At 54.8% G+C, this 16634-nt stretch overlaps 1 protein-coding gene across 2 annotated transcripts; it reads left to right on the forward strand.

Annotated features, from left to right (window-relative positions):
- The first annotated feature begins 775 nt into the window (after nt 1–775).
- On the forward strand, nt 776–13419 carry LOC126042256 (uncharacterized). Of its 2 annotated transcripts, none has more exons than XM_049809105.1 (3): nt 776–1340; nt 1449–2501; nt 12676–13419. In XM_049809105.1, exons 2-3 carry the CDS (start codon nt 2024–2026, stop codon nt 12849–12851), a joined length of 654 nt encoding a protein of 217 aa, XP_049665062.1. In that variant the 5' UTR covers nt 776–1340; nt 1449–2023; the 3' UTR covers nt 12852–13419. The 2 variants fall into 2 exon arrangements, with proteins under 2 accessions (XP_049665062.1, XP_049665063.1); XM_049809106.1 differs by having other exon boundaries at nt 1755–2501.
- The last annotated feature ends 3215 nt before the right edge of the window (nt 13420–16634 follow it).

Genomic DNA, 16634 nt, shown 5'->3' on the forward strand with positions numbered 1-16634 from the left:
ACATTTTCTCTGCTCCTGGGCTGTACAATCTATCGCCTACCTGAGCCTTGGTGATTTTTTTGCAAGGGAGAGATGTTCCCATTTTATTATATACCCTTCCAAGCCCCAGGCAGCTTGCAGGATTGCTGCTGGCTGGTAACACACACCAAAAAAAAGTTAGTCCTTTGCTATTATTTCTCAGAAGCTCCATTTGACTGCATTCAGGCCTAATGTAGTGATTTCCTTGCCCTCATGGCAGCTATTTCTTACATGGGGAAGCTGCACAAAAAAAGTAGATGTGAAAAATGGAGCTGTGATTTATTTTCACCTCCAAATATAGAAAGACAATTTCCCCCTCTCTAAGATTTCCTCTTCCTCCTCTTTAAATAAGTCCCAGTGCCTTCAGATCAAGCCAGCACCCCAGTGAAATCCCATTGCCAAGGCGGCTGAGGAGATGTGTTTGTAGGGAAGTTTAAAACCATCATCAAGGTGACCAGGGACAGGCTGGCTCTTACCAGTTTACACAGACAGCTAGCCAGGGAGGGGAGATGGTGAGGCAGCTCAGCCCCAAATCCTCCAGGCTTTCTGCAAATCAGGCATCCCGCTGATGCCAAAACTTCGCTGGCCGGAGGCTGGGGAGGGGAGCAGGGCTGTGGGGAGCATCGCTCCCCTGGGATGCCAGCGGTGGGATTGATGATGTTCGTTCTCCTCCCAGCAGCGCCCGCGATTTGATTTCTCTCTGCCGACGGCGCAGCTCCCAGACAAAGGCTGTGCTCAGCGCTGGCAGGCGGGCTGGAGCTGGGGGTCGCCTCCGAGGGGACACCAGACCCGTCCTCAGCGCTGCCTGAGCCCGGGCTACCGCTGGGACACGCCGGCTGTGCCCCCGTGCACACGCGTGTACCCACGCACACCCACACGCACGCTCCGGCTGCTCCCCACCTTCCCTTCAACCTCTCCGGGAAGATCCAGCGGCCGGCTCAAGGCACATCTTTTGGCATCGGAAGGATTAACTCCCCAGGGAGCAGCGGTGGAGGCTGAGCCTACGCTCCTGCCACGCATCGCCAGCTTCACAGCACGCTTGGGAGTTGTGGAGCCGACCTGTCGGTCGCTAATCCTCCTCATTGCCGGCAGCCGGGGCGGCTGGGAAGAGCGAGCGGGGCTGTAGGGTGAAGGGACAGGAGGGGAAGAGGACGGGGAGGGCTGTACACACACACGCACGCATGCACACGCACCCCGCAGACGACAGGCAGCGGCACTGGATCAGTTGCTGTTTGCAGGGAGGTCCGTAGGGAGCTGAGCGCTGAATAAAACAAGCTGGAGCATCAGGCGAGCAGATCTGTTCTCTTGCAAAAGTCCTTAAGGTAAAACCCGAGAGCGGCCGCTCCTTGTCTCGGCTGCTCTTCGGAGACCAGGTGCTGGGCTCACTGCTGTCGTGGTCGTCGTCTCTGACTATGGTTTTGTTTTTAAAGGAATCGATTGGGAAATGCCAGCAAAAGAAGTTGCTGAAAGCCAGGCTGGCACGGCTGGGAGCTGCGTACCGCCGGTTCCGTTGCACACCGGGAGCAGCTGAACTTTGTGGGTTTTGAATATACATTTCTCCTCTGCAGACGCTTCGGGCAGCGTTACGGGGAGAGGCACGGCACGGCACCGCACACCTTGCGCTTGCTGTTACCCAGACCGAGTCCGCGGGACGGCAAAGGGGGGATTTCTGTCTCTCCAAGGACCATCACCTGTGAAAAGAAGCTGGAGAAAGGCAATTTATCTTTCTTTTCCAGATGACTGAGAATACCTACAGGATCCTGTCTCTCCAGCTTTCATCAGTGAGCAGCATCAGGGAGAGACAGCTGAGGAACAAACATGGTATTGGTCAAAATCATTCCAGCACCTACTTTTTCCCAAGGAACTTAATGCCCGTAGGGGTTTGCTGCGGGCATTTCCAGGAGTGACGACCGACGTAGCACAGATGCATCCCTACTGGATCATGTAAGAATTTGTAAATGAGAAACCTACCCCAGCAAGACCATCTCTGCCCACTTCGCAGTACATGGTTTGGTGTAAGCACAGCAATTTTTGCCTCTTTCTCTCCCTTTTAAATCTCTTGGGCTTGGAGATCTCTTTCCTCATTGCAATTATGATTATTTGCAACATCAGTGCCATCAAAGATTGGAGCACTTTCCTCTCCCAGATCCTCCCCAGTGTTAACAAGACTCTGAACTTGGTACAGCAAGTGGAAGCCACCACCAGCTCGGTGGTAAGTGTCCTCCAGGACCCCGAGCAGGACAACTACCTGTCCAACAGCCAGTCCATGAACTCCAGCAACTTCACAGCTGGCCTGGACCACTTGTTCCAGTACTCATACTCAGACAATGACCAGCTTTACAAGGAATACAAACCCCCTCCTCGAGACGCCATTCCTCTGCCCAAGGCCGTCCTCTACCTTCTCATGGCAGCCCTGGTGGTGGTGGCAGTGGCGTACGCCATTGTCGGGCATCTCATCAAGGACCTCATTCACGACTTTATAGGTGAGTGTGGGCATCACGCGTTGTGTGCATGTGGTCAAAAAGAGCCTGGTGCAAAGCCTGGGGATGCTGGCTGGCGTATCTCCTTTGATTTGGGTGGATTTTAGACCAAGCCGTGACCCTTTCACATTTACAAGAGTGTTAGTTTATCTGATGTGCTGGGTTCTCCAAACGGAGCTGTACGTTGATCAGCTTCCCAGAGAAAATCCTTGGGTTTAGCTACCTTCCCAAAGAAATGAGTCTGGTGCATGTGTGTATGTGTGTGTATAAATGGGTATGTGCGTAATTCTGTGCTGCCGAACAATTGTAAAATCCCTGGGCCAGTTTCAACTGAGTTTGGATTAGAGGTCTCCAAAATAAAAAGTTTCATGGCAACAGATAACCTGAGCACAGGATAACAACCCGCTAGTGCTTTGTGAATGAAAAGCTGCCATATGAGCTTAACCCCTTATCAGACACCAGTGAATCCACAAACTCCTGGGAAGCACAGCTCAGCAGTCTGGCTCCCTTATACAGCACCTAGCACAACCATCACAGCCTCTGCAACAAATCTGTACAATGATAGCCCAAAGAGTGCACATTTTAATGTGGTTTGGCTTCCCGGCTCTTTCGTTTTATCCTGTTGCTGATGAACGAGGTCCCTCGTCATCAGGGACAAGAGCGCAAACACTCTGCTGCCTGCAGCCGCCGTGGACAGGCAGAAGTGCAGGCGGAGGTGCTTGGCTGCTTAGGGCAAGCCCTCAGTGATACTCTTGCTGTTTGCCTCATAATTTGTAAGGCTGGTGGTGCCGGGGAGTGCAAATGTGACCAATTCCTTTCTGAATCCCCAGTACTTTTGGCCCCCACACCCCCGACAGCCAGCTCGCCACGTCCTTTTGGGGGACAGGGCCCTCCTGCAGGAGCTGGTGGCAGTTTGCCATCTCAGACAGGGGGCCAGGAGGGATCCACAGAGGGATCTAAGCTCCTGGCTCCTGCAGATGTGGATACCACCACCACCATCCCCCGAAAGCTCTGGGGAGCAATGTCCTCTGCAGGGGAGCGGGACTGAAATCTCTTTGCACACCCCTTGCTCGGAGCCTGCCCCCCAGCTAGGGATGAAGCCCTGCCGGCTCCATCTCTGCAGCAGGAGGGAGATCACACTCATCTGGAGCAAAATCCACGTGTTCATTCACTATTCCCCTTTATTTCCCTGCTCCCGGGATGCAGGAGATACACATCCACCAAAACTTCGACCGGTGCCTGCAGGGCAGGCAGCACCCATGCCTTGCTGATGGGAGGGCAAGCCAAGTCCCTCGGGAGGAGGTCACGACTGTGCAGGGGCTGGCATATCTGGGACACAGGTATTTGGGGAGGAGGTATTCGGGACAAGAAAGGCCAGGCAGGGAGCAGGGCTTGGGGTCTCACATGAGGCTCAGCCAGGAAAACAGCAGGGAGCTGCTGCTGAGGAGTCTTTCTTCGCCCCAGCTGGAAGGGAACGGATACTGTCTTAAAGTGTTAAATATAACACTTAATCAGCAGCTTGCCGGGGCTGTAACGTCTCCTGGCTCTGGTGCTCATCTGATTTAGCGTTGCCTTCCCAACAAAGGTAGGCAGCAGGGACAGCACCTAAAAATATACCTGTTCCTGCCCTGAGGTGCTCAAAGGACCAGGTGAGGCCAGGTTAGAAACTCCCCCCGAGGTGGGAGCCGGTCCAGTCGCAGTGCCCCTGCAGAGCAGATACCCCTGCCCCGACTGCTGGAGTCCCTAATGCAGGAGAGCATGCATGTGGGTGCTCAAAACCACCCCTTGGGTGGGTACTGCCAATCAGGGCCAAAATCTGCATAAATGTCGTGCCCTCCCGGGCAGGGAGGGAGGCTGAAGCTGTAGTTGAAGGCACCCGTGGCCCTGCCGTGCTATTTCCAGCTTAGCACCAACGCTCCCTGGTGACCTTGGGCACCTTTTGCTTTTGCCTCCATGCAGGACGGGGTCAGCGGGATGCCCCTTCCCTCACAAAGCCCTTTGTAAAGGGACTCCCACAGCCTTTCACAGTACCATGGCTGTCCTAGGGCTGGACAGGCACAGGGACAGCCTTGGGGTCTGCCTGCTTTCTGCCCCTTTGGAAGAAGCCCTTTCCTTCCCAGCTGAACGCCCTCGCTGAGGGCAGAGCATCCTCCCTGCCCCAGGTGGAGGTGACATCTCTCCGAGTTAGGATCAGAAATCCAGACGTGAGCTTCTGCCCTATCCAGACAGAGAGGAGAAGGCATTTCCTAAACTCCAGCAGCACCCCTCAGTCCCCAAGGCTGCCTCTGGCTAGTCCTATTTGGCACTCTGGGCCCATCTTCGCACCATTTATACGCGTAAGATGAGCCAGTGCTTGGAGAAGAGCGGACAAGACCGTGTTTGTTAACGCTGTCAAGCAGCAGCCTTTAAAGAGAAGGTTTCATTTGAATGAGTTTGCATAAAATGACTTCAGGGACAGGACAGAGGGACCAAGGGATAGTAAATAAGAAGCTGGTCTATTAGCTGCCTTAACACAATGCCTGGATTTATATACTCGGCAGCAGCTCCAACCTCCGCTATCAGCGTTTCTGCGCTAATCATATTTAGAAGGATACAGAGAGAGATGGAAATAAGATGCCAAAGGGCTGGAGCCTGTTTCGGGGAGATTAAAGTGTGAATAGTTAATCGCTACTTTAAACAGTCACTCGGAGACATCAGGGATGATTTGGACTCCTCAATAACAGCTTGTAGGACACGGCTGGGGGAGTCAAAGCATCACCCGGCCCCATGCGCTCACAGGGACCGTGAGAAGCGGGCGCTGGGCTCGGTTTGGGATGGCAGAGGAGCTCTCGGGATGCTGCCGAGTTCTTCCCCTGCAAAATCTGAATGGGTATTTGAGACATCGACACCTCTCTCGCAGCCACTTCTTAAAAATTCAATTAGAGCTTGTCCAGGCATCCCCAGGGGGAGATGAATGCTGCTGTGATGCCCAGTGGGGTAGGGAGGAATGGAAAATGGGAGGCTGCATTGGAGGAGAGGGAAAGATGTATCGTCGGAGAGCAGGAAGGCAGAGTTCCCCTTCAGCCAGGTTGGGGATTCTGTCTGTCCTTATCCCCCAGAGCACCTGGATATGGATAAGAGGGCTCTGAAAGAGCCCCTCTTCAGCTCTTCCTGGAGACAACTGGCCATAATACCTTAATTTCTCTCTGGTCCCTCCCGGCTTGCTCTGAACTGACAAAGTCTCATGTTTGCGACTTTCCCAAAACTCATCAGGCATCTCTGCTTGGGGATGGATGCGAGTCCCCCGAGGCAGGAGGAAGGCTCCTGCGTGAGTGCAGCTCAGACCTGGCTACCAGTTAAGACAAATGGGGTCAAAGCATTTGGAAAGCAGCTTAACTCAGGAGCGCTGGAGAGCTGCCAGAGACAGCGCTGCGGCGAAGTACCGGCTTGGCAAATGACAAGCCTGTCGCCAACGTACGAAGCGCCTAATTACTGCAATCCTTGGGAATCAGCCCGCCCTCCCTCCTCCGTCCCCAGCAGTTCACTGAATATTGCCCTTATTTAAAAAAAGGAGAAAAGGGGAAAAAAAAAAGTTTGACTGGAAACAAAGCTGTTGCCATGGAGACTGCAGCGCATGTGGTCCCCGGGAAAGCATCTCGCTGCCTGCACGGGAACCACACGGAAGGGTCTGTTGGTCTGCATGGGAGCTGATGCTTGACGGGGAGACCTTTGTAGGTGTCACCCAGTTCAGCCAAGGTCTCTTCTGTGTTGCTGATCTCCGGAGGAGACCTTGAGGAAACTTTTCCTGCCCAGCTGGGGTAAGGCAAGACAGGCTTGCCGATGCCAGCAGGACTGTGCTGGTTGATGACTTTGGGACTGCTCAAACTCCTAAGCCATTCTTGGAGCGGGGTCTTTCTTTTCTTTGCCCTTTTGACCCACCAGCTGTATTTTTATTTTTCAGCCTTATCTCCACTCGCCACATTTCAGGCTTCTTTAGGAAATGGTCTCCTTGAACAAAAGAACTGTGTATGAATGTAGCGTTGCTGAAAATAGCTGCTGGGTGATCCTGCAGGGATTCGGGATCTGCTTTTAATTGCTCCCACGCAGAACCACAGGGCTCTTAGGATAATTCAGCCCGTGGCAGGGATTGCAGATAGCATCTCAGGCCCATCAGAGAGGGCTTCAATCTTCTTTTCAGACTCTGTTTTGGGGGTGATACATTTGCCTCCCAAAGTTATGGGAAGAGACCGTGTCAGGTTTCCTTCTGTTTCCCCACCTTGGTGCTAACCCACCTCTGACACTAACACCCCTACCTCAGTTTCCTTTTTGGTTCATGGGGGTGCATTAGGGGTTCCTTAGCCACTATTTTAGGGTGCTGATGTCTAGCAGCAGCTGCCTTAGGATGGCTTTCACCAGGTTAATTCCTGCTCCCAGCTACTGTAATAACAGGCAGATGCCCCATCCCCGCATCCACCCTGGCATCGCTGTGGCTGTGGGTTGCAGCTATCAGCTAGAAAAGCAGCCACAGTGGTCTGGCCCTGAGAAAAGCAGGCAGAGGTGGCCCCTCTCTAGGACGGCTGCTTTCACCACCAAACCTTTGAAGCACAAAGCCCGAGCAGTGAGATGGCTCCCAGCACACGCTGCCAGGGATTGACCGAGGCTGGCCTCGAGGATGCACCATCCCACAGCGGCGTTTCCATTCCTGCCATTGCGTGGTCCGGTGATGGGCTGCGTCAGGTCCCTGGGGTAAGGACCGTGCCTTTCTACTCCTCTGCAAGTGCTGGTCTTCCTTGAGCTGAGACCGAGCAGGGCTTCTCACCGTCTGGCCATCTTTGCTCTGCCTCTATGGCAAATGCCTAAGGCTGGAAGATGTGGAGAGCAATTAACCACCCCCAGAAGCATCCCTGCTTCCCACGTACCACACCTGAGTCCATCACCTCTCGGAGACCCGCTCTCTGCCCTGAGGATGGGACTGGGATCAAATCCAGGCTTCGTCCAGGGTTATACTGGTGCAGAGAAGCTGTTTTTAAGAGAATATTGTGATAAATTGAATGTCTTTTTCTGTGTCACCCCATTTCCCCACCAGACACTTCGTGCCCGTGACAGCTCTGCAGAGGGACAGTGTCCTTACCTGTCCATCAGCAAAGCAGTGTGCTTGTGTTGCTCAGGGTGCAGGACAGTTTTGACTCGGCCAGCACGACTAACCTATGAAATTTTTGCAAAACAGGAAGGAAGAACAAACTCCGACAGCAAGTTAATGTAGAAAGACATGACTCTGGGGAGAAAGAGGGATTTCTTACTAACAAATTACTACTGACAGAGGCAGACAGAGATTTTCCAGCAGAACAAACCTGGGAGATATCTGCTGATTTTGCTAATGAATGAGCAGAGTCTGTCCTGCAAATGAGACAGATACAGTGTCCAGCTGCAACTGCTGCATCATGGTAAATGTATGAGGGATACCCTTGAACTCATGTCCATTGGGAATGCTTTGGCTGGAGCTGGTGCTGCTCTGCTGCAGGGTACGAGGTGATTGCTGGGTCGGGACCTGTTTCAAACAAAGAGGTCTTCTGCTCCTGCTGCTGGGAAAAGGGCTTTTTTAGCAGCTGTTTTCACACCCAGCTCCATTTAAAGCAAGTAAAACTAGAGCATGATTTTGTTCATCTAACATGTTTCCCCTTCCGTTCCTTGTTTCCGTCTCTGCAGGGAGTGTGAATGTCTCACTCACCAGCTTGCATTTAAATTTCAGCCCTTTCTCCACCTCCCTTTGCTCTTCTGTCAGGGACATCTCTTTTCCAGTGGCTGAAGTGCCTCATGGACACCCTGCCCTCTCACCGATGAATGCAGGGGACCTGGCCAACCCACCTGAATGAGACTGAGCGTAGAGCAACCCTGTGCCCCTGTGTACACAGGCAGCAGGAGGCTGGTCCCCGCTGCCTGCGCTGTAAGGGGTTTCTGAGCGAGGATGGTCCCTCATGCTGCCAGTGTGAGGAGGGGTAAAACACACTGCAAAATCTGGGCAGCCCAGAACGGTATTTTCCTGCCCCTTTGGATCAGCACATCCCAAGGGTCCTGCTTCCAGGCATGCTGTCAAAGACTCAGGCAGAGCCAGGGAGGTGCAGGGGCACTTTGTGCCACATCACTCTGCTATTTGCAGAGAGATGCTATTCTGCAGCTCCTGATCTACCCAGTCTACCCTATCTTCTCTCCCCAGCTGCTTTGGATCAATTGCTCCATATCGATCTCACCCCATCTCAGCACTTTCCACCTCGCCTTTCGCCCTGCAAGACCTCAGCAGGCGTGCTGAGCCTCGGCAGCACCTGGAGAGCAGGGAGAAGTGTCTCTGGGTTAGATGCTGCTCCCCCAGCCTGGCCGAGAAAGTCACTTTGTCCCTCTCTTTTATCTGAGGCATACGTGCCTGTGTGTGTGCTCTGATTTCATGGCATGTGTTACAAGCTCCTTCCAGGGGCTGGGTAGGAGCAGGCAATGCTTTTCCTTATCTCCAAAGTGTGACCGTCCTGGGGCCAGGGGTGCCACTGCCCCAGGAGTGCACCATGGGGCCCCTGCTTGCCCCAGCTCTGCCCTTGGGTGCCCCAGGTCCATTGGGTGTCTTGGTTCAGCCTGACTCTGCTTGTTTTCTAGCTAGAGCACGTGTGAACCTGAATGTGGACTTTTCTCCGAAAGAGGATTTCATTTTCCTCTCAGTGACAGCTGTGTCCATTTTCTGTTGCCCATGCAGACCCCCTGCCAGGTGTGAGGGATGGAGAGAGAAATACCGGTCATGATGCTAAGAGCTTCAGCTAACTTCAATCAGTCACCACTGTCCCTCAGCTCCTGGCCCCTCACCACCCTCCATCACCTGATTACAACCCCCCGCAGGGTGCATTATCCAAGGTTTCTAACGCATGCTTGTGCACGATGTGAGGTTGTGCATCCCATCCGTGCAAATGTTCTTCCACATCAGAACAAGGTTTAATCATATCAGGACCAAAATGTGCAGGTCCCCTCTTTCCTCCCCCTCATCCCTCCCCAGACATCCCATGTGGGACCTTGGGGGACCCCAGTTTCTCATCCACAGGCTGAGCAAGCTGGGGAGAAGACGGAGGGAGAAGCTGAGAAGGAGCACACACAGCTGGGACAGAGCCGGCTGGCGGCAGCTCTGTCAATAAGGGCGCTGACATTTTTATGGTTGTTTCTTCAGGGTCCTGCTGGCAGGAGATCCTCCGCCAGCTCCATGGGGCCTCTCTCCCCTCTTCCACACATGGCAACATGCTGAAGTTACAGGCCATAAATGGCCACAAATAACGTGTAATTGTGTAATTACTTCACTCCTTACTTACACAGTCAAATCATAAAGGCATCGCAGTAAATACCCTCTAATGACAGCCTAATTACATCTTCCTGCAGATTACCGGGTAATTAGATCCAGCAGGCTCCAGAAATAATTCCCAGGGAAGCAGCGGTTCAGATTAGCGCGTACAATCCAGCCTGCTCTTACCCGGGAATTAGACTGTGGCAGCCTCACACGAGCCGCACTCCCCGGGCACCCTGGCCAGCCATGTCCCCTTTGGTGATGATGCACCATGACCCTTTTCCCGTGGAAACGGCTTTTGCTGAGCCCACGGGTGCTCTCCCAAAACACCCATCCTCTGCGTTTCTGCCTTTACCATGGTGCCGTGCCCAGCTCTTGCTTCTTCTGCTGCCTGCAAATGTTCGGGCATTTGCCACGGGTTCATCACTTGGCCACCAAATGCCACTTCCCCTTGCTCACAGGCATGCAAAGCTGTGCTCTTTGCTTCCCATTGCATGCAGCAACCCTCACCCGATGGCTCCTGGTATATTTGGGGACCTGTCACCTCTTCTTCTACAGGTTATTCCCCTTCTTCCGTGCCGGACCAGCCTCTGCTCCCACTGGAGTTTTACAGCTGACGTCAAGGAAAGCAAGCCAAGACCTTTAATAGTATTTGTAGGAGGCAATCTTGTTATTGCTTTCCAGATCCTCCTCACGCCAAGCGTTTGCGTGGGGGCTGGTGCGAGCCTGGGAGGTCTTGGGGGCAGGAGGGAGGGTCCAGCCAGCGTGGGCCCAGCCCAGGCTGCAGGGCCAGGCTGGGAAGCACCCAGTGGAGTGTTTGGCTTTGGTCTAAATCCAGTAAATCCAAGCAAAATGGAGTCTGTAAAGGAAAAAATACCTAAATGAGTCTTCCAGGTGTAGCTGATTTCCTTGGGGAAGGGTTGTGATGGGGAGCCTAGGCTCTGGTGGGGTCTCTGCACCATGCAAGTGAAAGCTAAATGCCCCAGCTGGGACTCAGGGCAGACCCAGGGCTCCCCAAAGCCTTTGGACCACATCTTTGCTGAGTTTCCCAATCACTCTTGCCAGCACCACGGTAGCTGTGGGGACTGTGGTGGTTCTTCTTCTGCCCTTCCCACTGCAAAACTGGTAGACCCCACTGGCATGGTGATGGAGGTGAACAAAAAACGAAAACCACGAAAAAACAGTCACTCTCTTGGACATGTTGCCTGCACCCAGCATGGTGGGAGCTCTCTCCTCCTTGGAGCCTGCACCCACTTCAAGCCAGCCCACACCAGCAGTGGGGCACAAACCCCTCTTCTCCCTGCCCGGCCCCCATGGCAGGGGTGGACACCCACCCTGGCTCCACAGCATGAGCATCACCTCAAAAGCCATGCCCTGTGCCGTTGGGGATGGTGTGGCCAAATGGTTTCAGGCTGGAGAAGAAAGTCAGATGTCGCATTGCAAAAATGACAAAACTTTGGGTGGTGGGGGTTTTTGTTTTGGTTTGGGTTTGTTTTGGTTTTTTGGTGGTTTTTCTTTTTCAAAAAAGAAGCAGCAGCTTTGGGGCTTTCAAAAAAAGCCCCAAAACTCAACCTATGGTGCACATGCCAAGCACAGGGAGGACCACAGGTCATTCCCATCTCTCTTCTCACACCTGCAGCAATGTCTGGACACCACTGGTGACCCAAGAAATTAGATCTTCCACTCCCTTCACACCTGGGATCCCACCCTGGCATTTGCCATCATTCAGCCTTGCTTTTGCTGCAAAACATGTTTCTACAGCCCGTTTAAAAGGCAACGTCTCACTGTGATTGAATTTCTCTGGCCTGGCTCCGCCAGGCAGCCTGCGTCCTCCACCAAAGACCTGCAGCTGAACTGCCCCACAAGGACAGAAAATACCCCATGCCACAAAGGAGAGAAGTGTTATTTCTTGAGAGCAATCCATTGGCAAATAGTGGAGTCCCTCAGAAACAACTAAAGCATGCTGGTCCTTTTGTCTGCCTCCCAATAGCTGTCTCTGCTTTGTTTTGGGAGCAGAGCTGAAGCAGAGGGGTCCTGGTGCTCCACTACCCACTGCCACCGGGTCTTGCCCAGACCCAGGGGCTCCTCTCCCCTCACCTGGGTTTCCCCAGCTTTGATTTCCTCATCGCTGATGTCCCCCCATCATGGCTGGGCATAGCCGCTCACCACCCAAACAGCCAAATTTTTTAAAAAATAGGTATTTGGGAAGCAACACTACTTGCCTCCACTGAGCCGCAGCCCCTTGTGCTGCAGGGGATGTCTTGATCACACCACCATCCAGCAGCGATCACTGTATTTTGGGGGGGGATCAGTAACCCCTAGGGTTATGAGAGTGGCTGGATCAGCTGAGAGCCACATCCTGGTACTCCAGTGACCTGCCAGAAGCACAGCCCCAAAGCTGCCCATGGAGGGTTTTAAGCCCTGGTGTGGCCGTGACACACTCCCGTGGCAGATAAACCAAGTCCTCAGCCATGCCTCCAGCCCCAGTTGGATGTCTCATGGTTATTCAATCATCCCCTCTGTTTCTGACAGCAAAAACCCACTGTAGGAAATCCATTGCTGGAGAGCCCAGATGCATACTTCTTTTCAGAGACACTTCTTTTTCATTTTGGGGATTAGCGGGGTGATTTCATTTGCCTAAGCCGGGAGGGCTTCCAGCAGCCAGCAGCCTGAAAACCAGCCGAGAGCTGGGAAGAGCAAAGACCCTGGTACCAGGGGAGGGAGGGGGCTGAAGGGGCATTGGGTGGGCAAGGGACCCTCCTGGGGGGGCGAACACCCTGAGCGACGGGTAGGATGTAGCGGGAGGCAGCAATTTCCCAGCCAGCTTTGACTCTGAGAACAGCCAGCAGTAACCAGGAGCTTGTTTTGTGCTTTTCCCTCCTCCAGACTGGATCTTCGGCCCCGGCCCAGATGACAACAGCAACAAGAGCGACGTCAACTGCATCAGCAACAGCGTCAATGAGATGAGCGAGATGCCCGAGGCACCGCGGCACAGGGACCGCCAGCCCCAGGACGTGGTCATTGCCATCGGCGAGACCTCCCACCTGCCGCAACAGACGTGACCGGCGTGGTGTCCGGGCCAGGCGGGATGGAGCAGTGGGATGGAGCGGAGGGATGGAGCAGAGGGATGGAGTGGAGGGATGGGGCAGCAGGATGGCACAGCGGGACAGTGCAGCAACCACCTTGCAGGACCAGGCAACAAGAGGAAAGGACAGGCAGAGCCGGCATCATGGAGCAAAGTCCTCCTCACCCCGGTTTTGCCAACCTCTAAGGACCTTGCTGGGGTGGGCAGCATCACCCTTTCTCCTGGGTTTGTCAGTCCTGCCCTGATGGCTGCCCGTGGGTTCATGACCTCCATTTCTTCCCTTTGAATAGCAAAAAAAAAAGCAAATGCAAAATACACCCACCAAACAAAGCTCTCAAGAGAAATGAGCCAGAGAGGAGCCGGGCAGTCCTTTGGCTTTCAGCTGTCCGTGGCATGGGGATGGGGTGGTGAAAAGGGTGAAGGAGACAAGGAGGCTGCATGAGAAATAGGGATGTCTGCGTTTTTGGGGACAGATGCAGGATGCAGCAGGGAGCTGGGGCTGCAGTGTGAGCCGGGAGCTGCAGAAAGGCACTGAAATGTCATTAGGGGCCAAATCCAGCCCGGTACATTGATGACCTGCCCAGGCCATCACTCCTCCCCTTAGTTTTGCAGCTCCAGCTCGCAGCCCATTTCAGCAGGTGCATCCCATGGCTCTGGGACAAGGGGGTGACAGCCCCACCTCCCCAGAGAGCCTTCCTCCCCCATGCCCATGGCCAGACCAGGGCCACCACCTGCCTTCCATCACCAGCTCTGGTTGAGCCCAGCATCTCCTGACCTGGAGCAGCCCTGTTGAGGCACAGCACACCCCTGTTCTTCAAGGAAAGTTGCTGGAGGGGAGGGCAGGGACCCACCTGCAGGAAACCCCAACTCTTCGGGGTAGAAAATAGTCCCTGTATGGTTGCATCCCTCAGACTCATCCCAGCATGGCCATCCCCCTTGTCACCCCCAAACTAGCTACCACCACGAGGGGTGCTGGCTCTGCACTGGGGTCAGCCACACATGTATGCACTGATGGAGTGGGGAGACCTCCCTCATCTCCTTGAGAGCCTTCCTCTTCCCTGCCAGGGCACCACCACCCCAAACTGCCCTTCTCTCTTCCTGCCACTTCTCTCTGCCCAAAGGCATCCTTTCCCATTGCTAACTCCAGGCAGATCCCTGCTCCCTCCTTTTTAAGAGGCTCAGGTAAAGCCAGCAGCAGCCAAGGTGGGGGGTGAGCTCCCAAACCAAGCAGAAAAAGGAGCATCCTGATGGCTTCATTGGTATTTTAAGGCCAGCTCTTGCCCCATTCAGGGTTTTAAACCAGGATCCATCATTTCTCTGTAAAGCAGAGCAGAGGCACCAGGACCAAGCTTGTTCTTTGGTCCTGGTGCCTCTTCCTTATGAAGATCCCTTTGATTTCCACATCTTTCCTGAACTTAAAAAAAGGCTATACTGATGGCCCGGAGACCCGATTACGGGAAAAGGCAAGTAGTCATGAATTCTGCCTCTAGTTCAGGGAGAGGAGCCCTGCCTTTCCCAGCCTGAGGTACCTAGCGCACCCCTAATAGCAGGGGCCAGAGCATCATTTTACCCTTCTGAAAGTGGTTAGGGAAAATGGATGTGCTTTCGACCTCCTGCTCTCATGGCTTTTAATGACAGCCATACCAGCAGTCTCACGCTGGGGCTTTGTCAGCTTTGCAGCAAGCAAAGGTGGTAGTGACAGTACTGCAAACCGTCCCCCAGTAATTAACCATCTCCAATCAGACACATCATTGCTGCCACCATCGTTTTTCCCCCATTTTTTTGTCCCTGGGTTTGTAACACGGCTGCTCTGGCAGCTGCCAGATGGCTCCTGCGCTGGGGCTGTCGAAGGGAGCTGGGCAGTGATGCTGCAGCAGCGTGGGGGGATGCGGGGGGGTGATCCCGAGTCTGTTGGTCCCCGGGAGCAGGGCTGCAGTGCTGGAGCTGGCTGTGGGCTGGGGAAACTGGGAAGGTCCAGAATCCTGGGGGACAGGAAATTGGGGGGGGGGGGGGGTTGTCCTTGCTTCCCAGCCCTTTCAACTTCCAGAGGCTGGGCATCAGGTTCACGCAGGTGCTCCCAGCCACTGCTGCGGAGGGATGGTGAGACCATGTGTCCAGCACCGATGCTCCCTCAAAGGGACCGGTACCCGCCATGGGGACGTGCCACTCACCCGGGCACAACTGGTCCCCCCGTGGCTGCAGGCAACAGTCCCAGCAGCAATTCTGCATCAGGGACCCATCGCCCACCAGCAGCTGGAAGTAAGACGGAGCCTTCCCTGAGGATGGAGGCAGCCACCTCCGCTCCAGCCGGGTTCTTGCTCCCTTCCCAAGACACCTTGGGTCCCACATGGCGTGGTTTGACCATGGGGAGCTGCTCCTGCGGCAAGCAGCAGCTCGTACCCAAGGCCAGGGTGGCTGTCACCCACCCCAGGCCACTGTCCTCCGAGCAGGAGAAGGAAGGAGCCAAGCTCCCTCCTGTGGCCGCCTGCACCGGGTCCCACCGGGCTGCTCAAAGCTGGGAAGGGGAAGGAAGAACCCTCGACCCTTTTCCCCTCCCCGGCCTCCTGGAGCCAGGACCACCACCCCCCTTGGAAGCCCCTCTTTTGCAAGGATGCAAGGAGGGATCCTGGTGCTGTGTTCGGCCCCTGGACCGACCGAGCTCCCGGTAACATTACAGTGGTGTGTAGGTGGGGGGAACCACCGACCGCCTCCATGAGCCGCAGGGTCACGCCTGGTCAACACCAGGAACCAGGCTGGCACTGGAGCTGTGCAGGACGCCATGGCTGTAGCTGCTTTCTCTACCGACCCTGCTGGAACCTGCCACACATCAGGGCAAAACCGCAGAGGACAGCAGTTTCCCACACCACCTTCCTTCACATCACCCCGTACCGCGTCACTGCCGTCATCTGGTATCTGCCTTCCTCCTCTTCCTCCTAATTTGGGGAGGGGAGAGCTGTTTGGGGCCGGTACAAGTGGGGCAGCTACCTCATCTGCTCTTCTCACCCACCAGGACCCCCACTCCAGGCTGGGCTGTCCCCCCAGCCCTTTTCTTGTCCCCCACATCCTCCAAGCAGGGGGCGAGGGTCTGGCCATCCAACGTCAGGGGTACAGGGGGGAAAGTCCATGGGAAGAGGTGCCCAGGGCTGCTTTACCCAGGGGAGGTTTTGGGGGATGCCAAGAGGGAAGGGGGCTGATGAGAGTGCCAGGCTGCTCTGACTGCTCCAGTCCCTGAACCTCTTCAGTGCAGGAGGTTGCTCTTTAAGTCCCTCTTTCCTCCTGTAAGCGCCTTAGGGAGCAGGGGCAAGAGATGCTGGTGCTTTTTATAGCAGCTGTAATCCCCACTGCTCACACTGCCTGTGCCCTCCCGCCCTGAGGCCCATGGCTGAGCCTCCAAAACGGGGGAGCTGCCCAAAAACTGCCTTCAACCCCTTTGGTTCCCAGCATCCCACGTCTCCCCAGGCACAGATCCTGGCTGGGGCTGGTTCTGGGCTCAAAATCCCTTTGCAGAAGACATCGGAGGGCCACAAACGTTGCATGCCCCTCCCAGTCACAGCACTCTGCTGGGAAAGGACAGACAGACAGATGTACAGAGACACATGGATGACCACCAGAGCAGCTGCCCAGCCTCTCTGCTCTGCTCTGAGACTCCTGGAGCTATCAGCCCCACAGCACAGCCACAAAAAAGCCTGCAAGAGCAGGAGCGGCTGGGGAGGGCTGGGAGTTTCTTTCTTTTCTAATCCCCCCCGCCTTTAACAAGAGG

Source organism: Accipiter gentilis, chromosome 8, assembly GCF_929443795.1.
Source record: "Accipiter gentilis chromosome 8, bAccGen1.1, whole genome shotgun sequence".
Taxonomy (NCBI): domain Eukaryota; kingdom Metazoa; phylum Chordata; class Aves; order Accipitriformes; family Accipitridae; genus Astur; species Astur gentilis.

Excerpts from the sequence above, each read along its gene's own strand:
- LOC126042256 (XM_049809105.1), top strand. The coding sequence starts at position 2,024 with ATGGTTTGGTGTAAGCACAGCAATTTTTGCCTCTTTCTCTCCCTTTTA. Across the intron at positions 2,502-12,675 it reads CCTCATTCACGACTTTATAG|ACTGGATCTTCGGCCCCGGC; the intron begins GTGAGTGTGGGC and ends TCCCTCCTCCAG.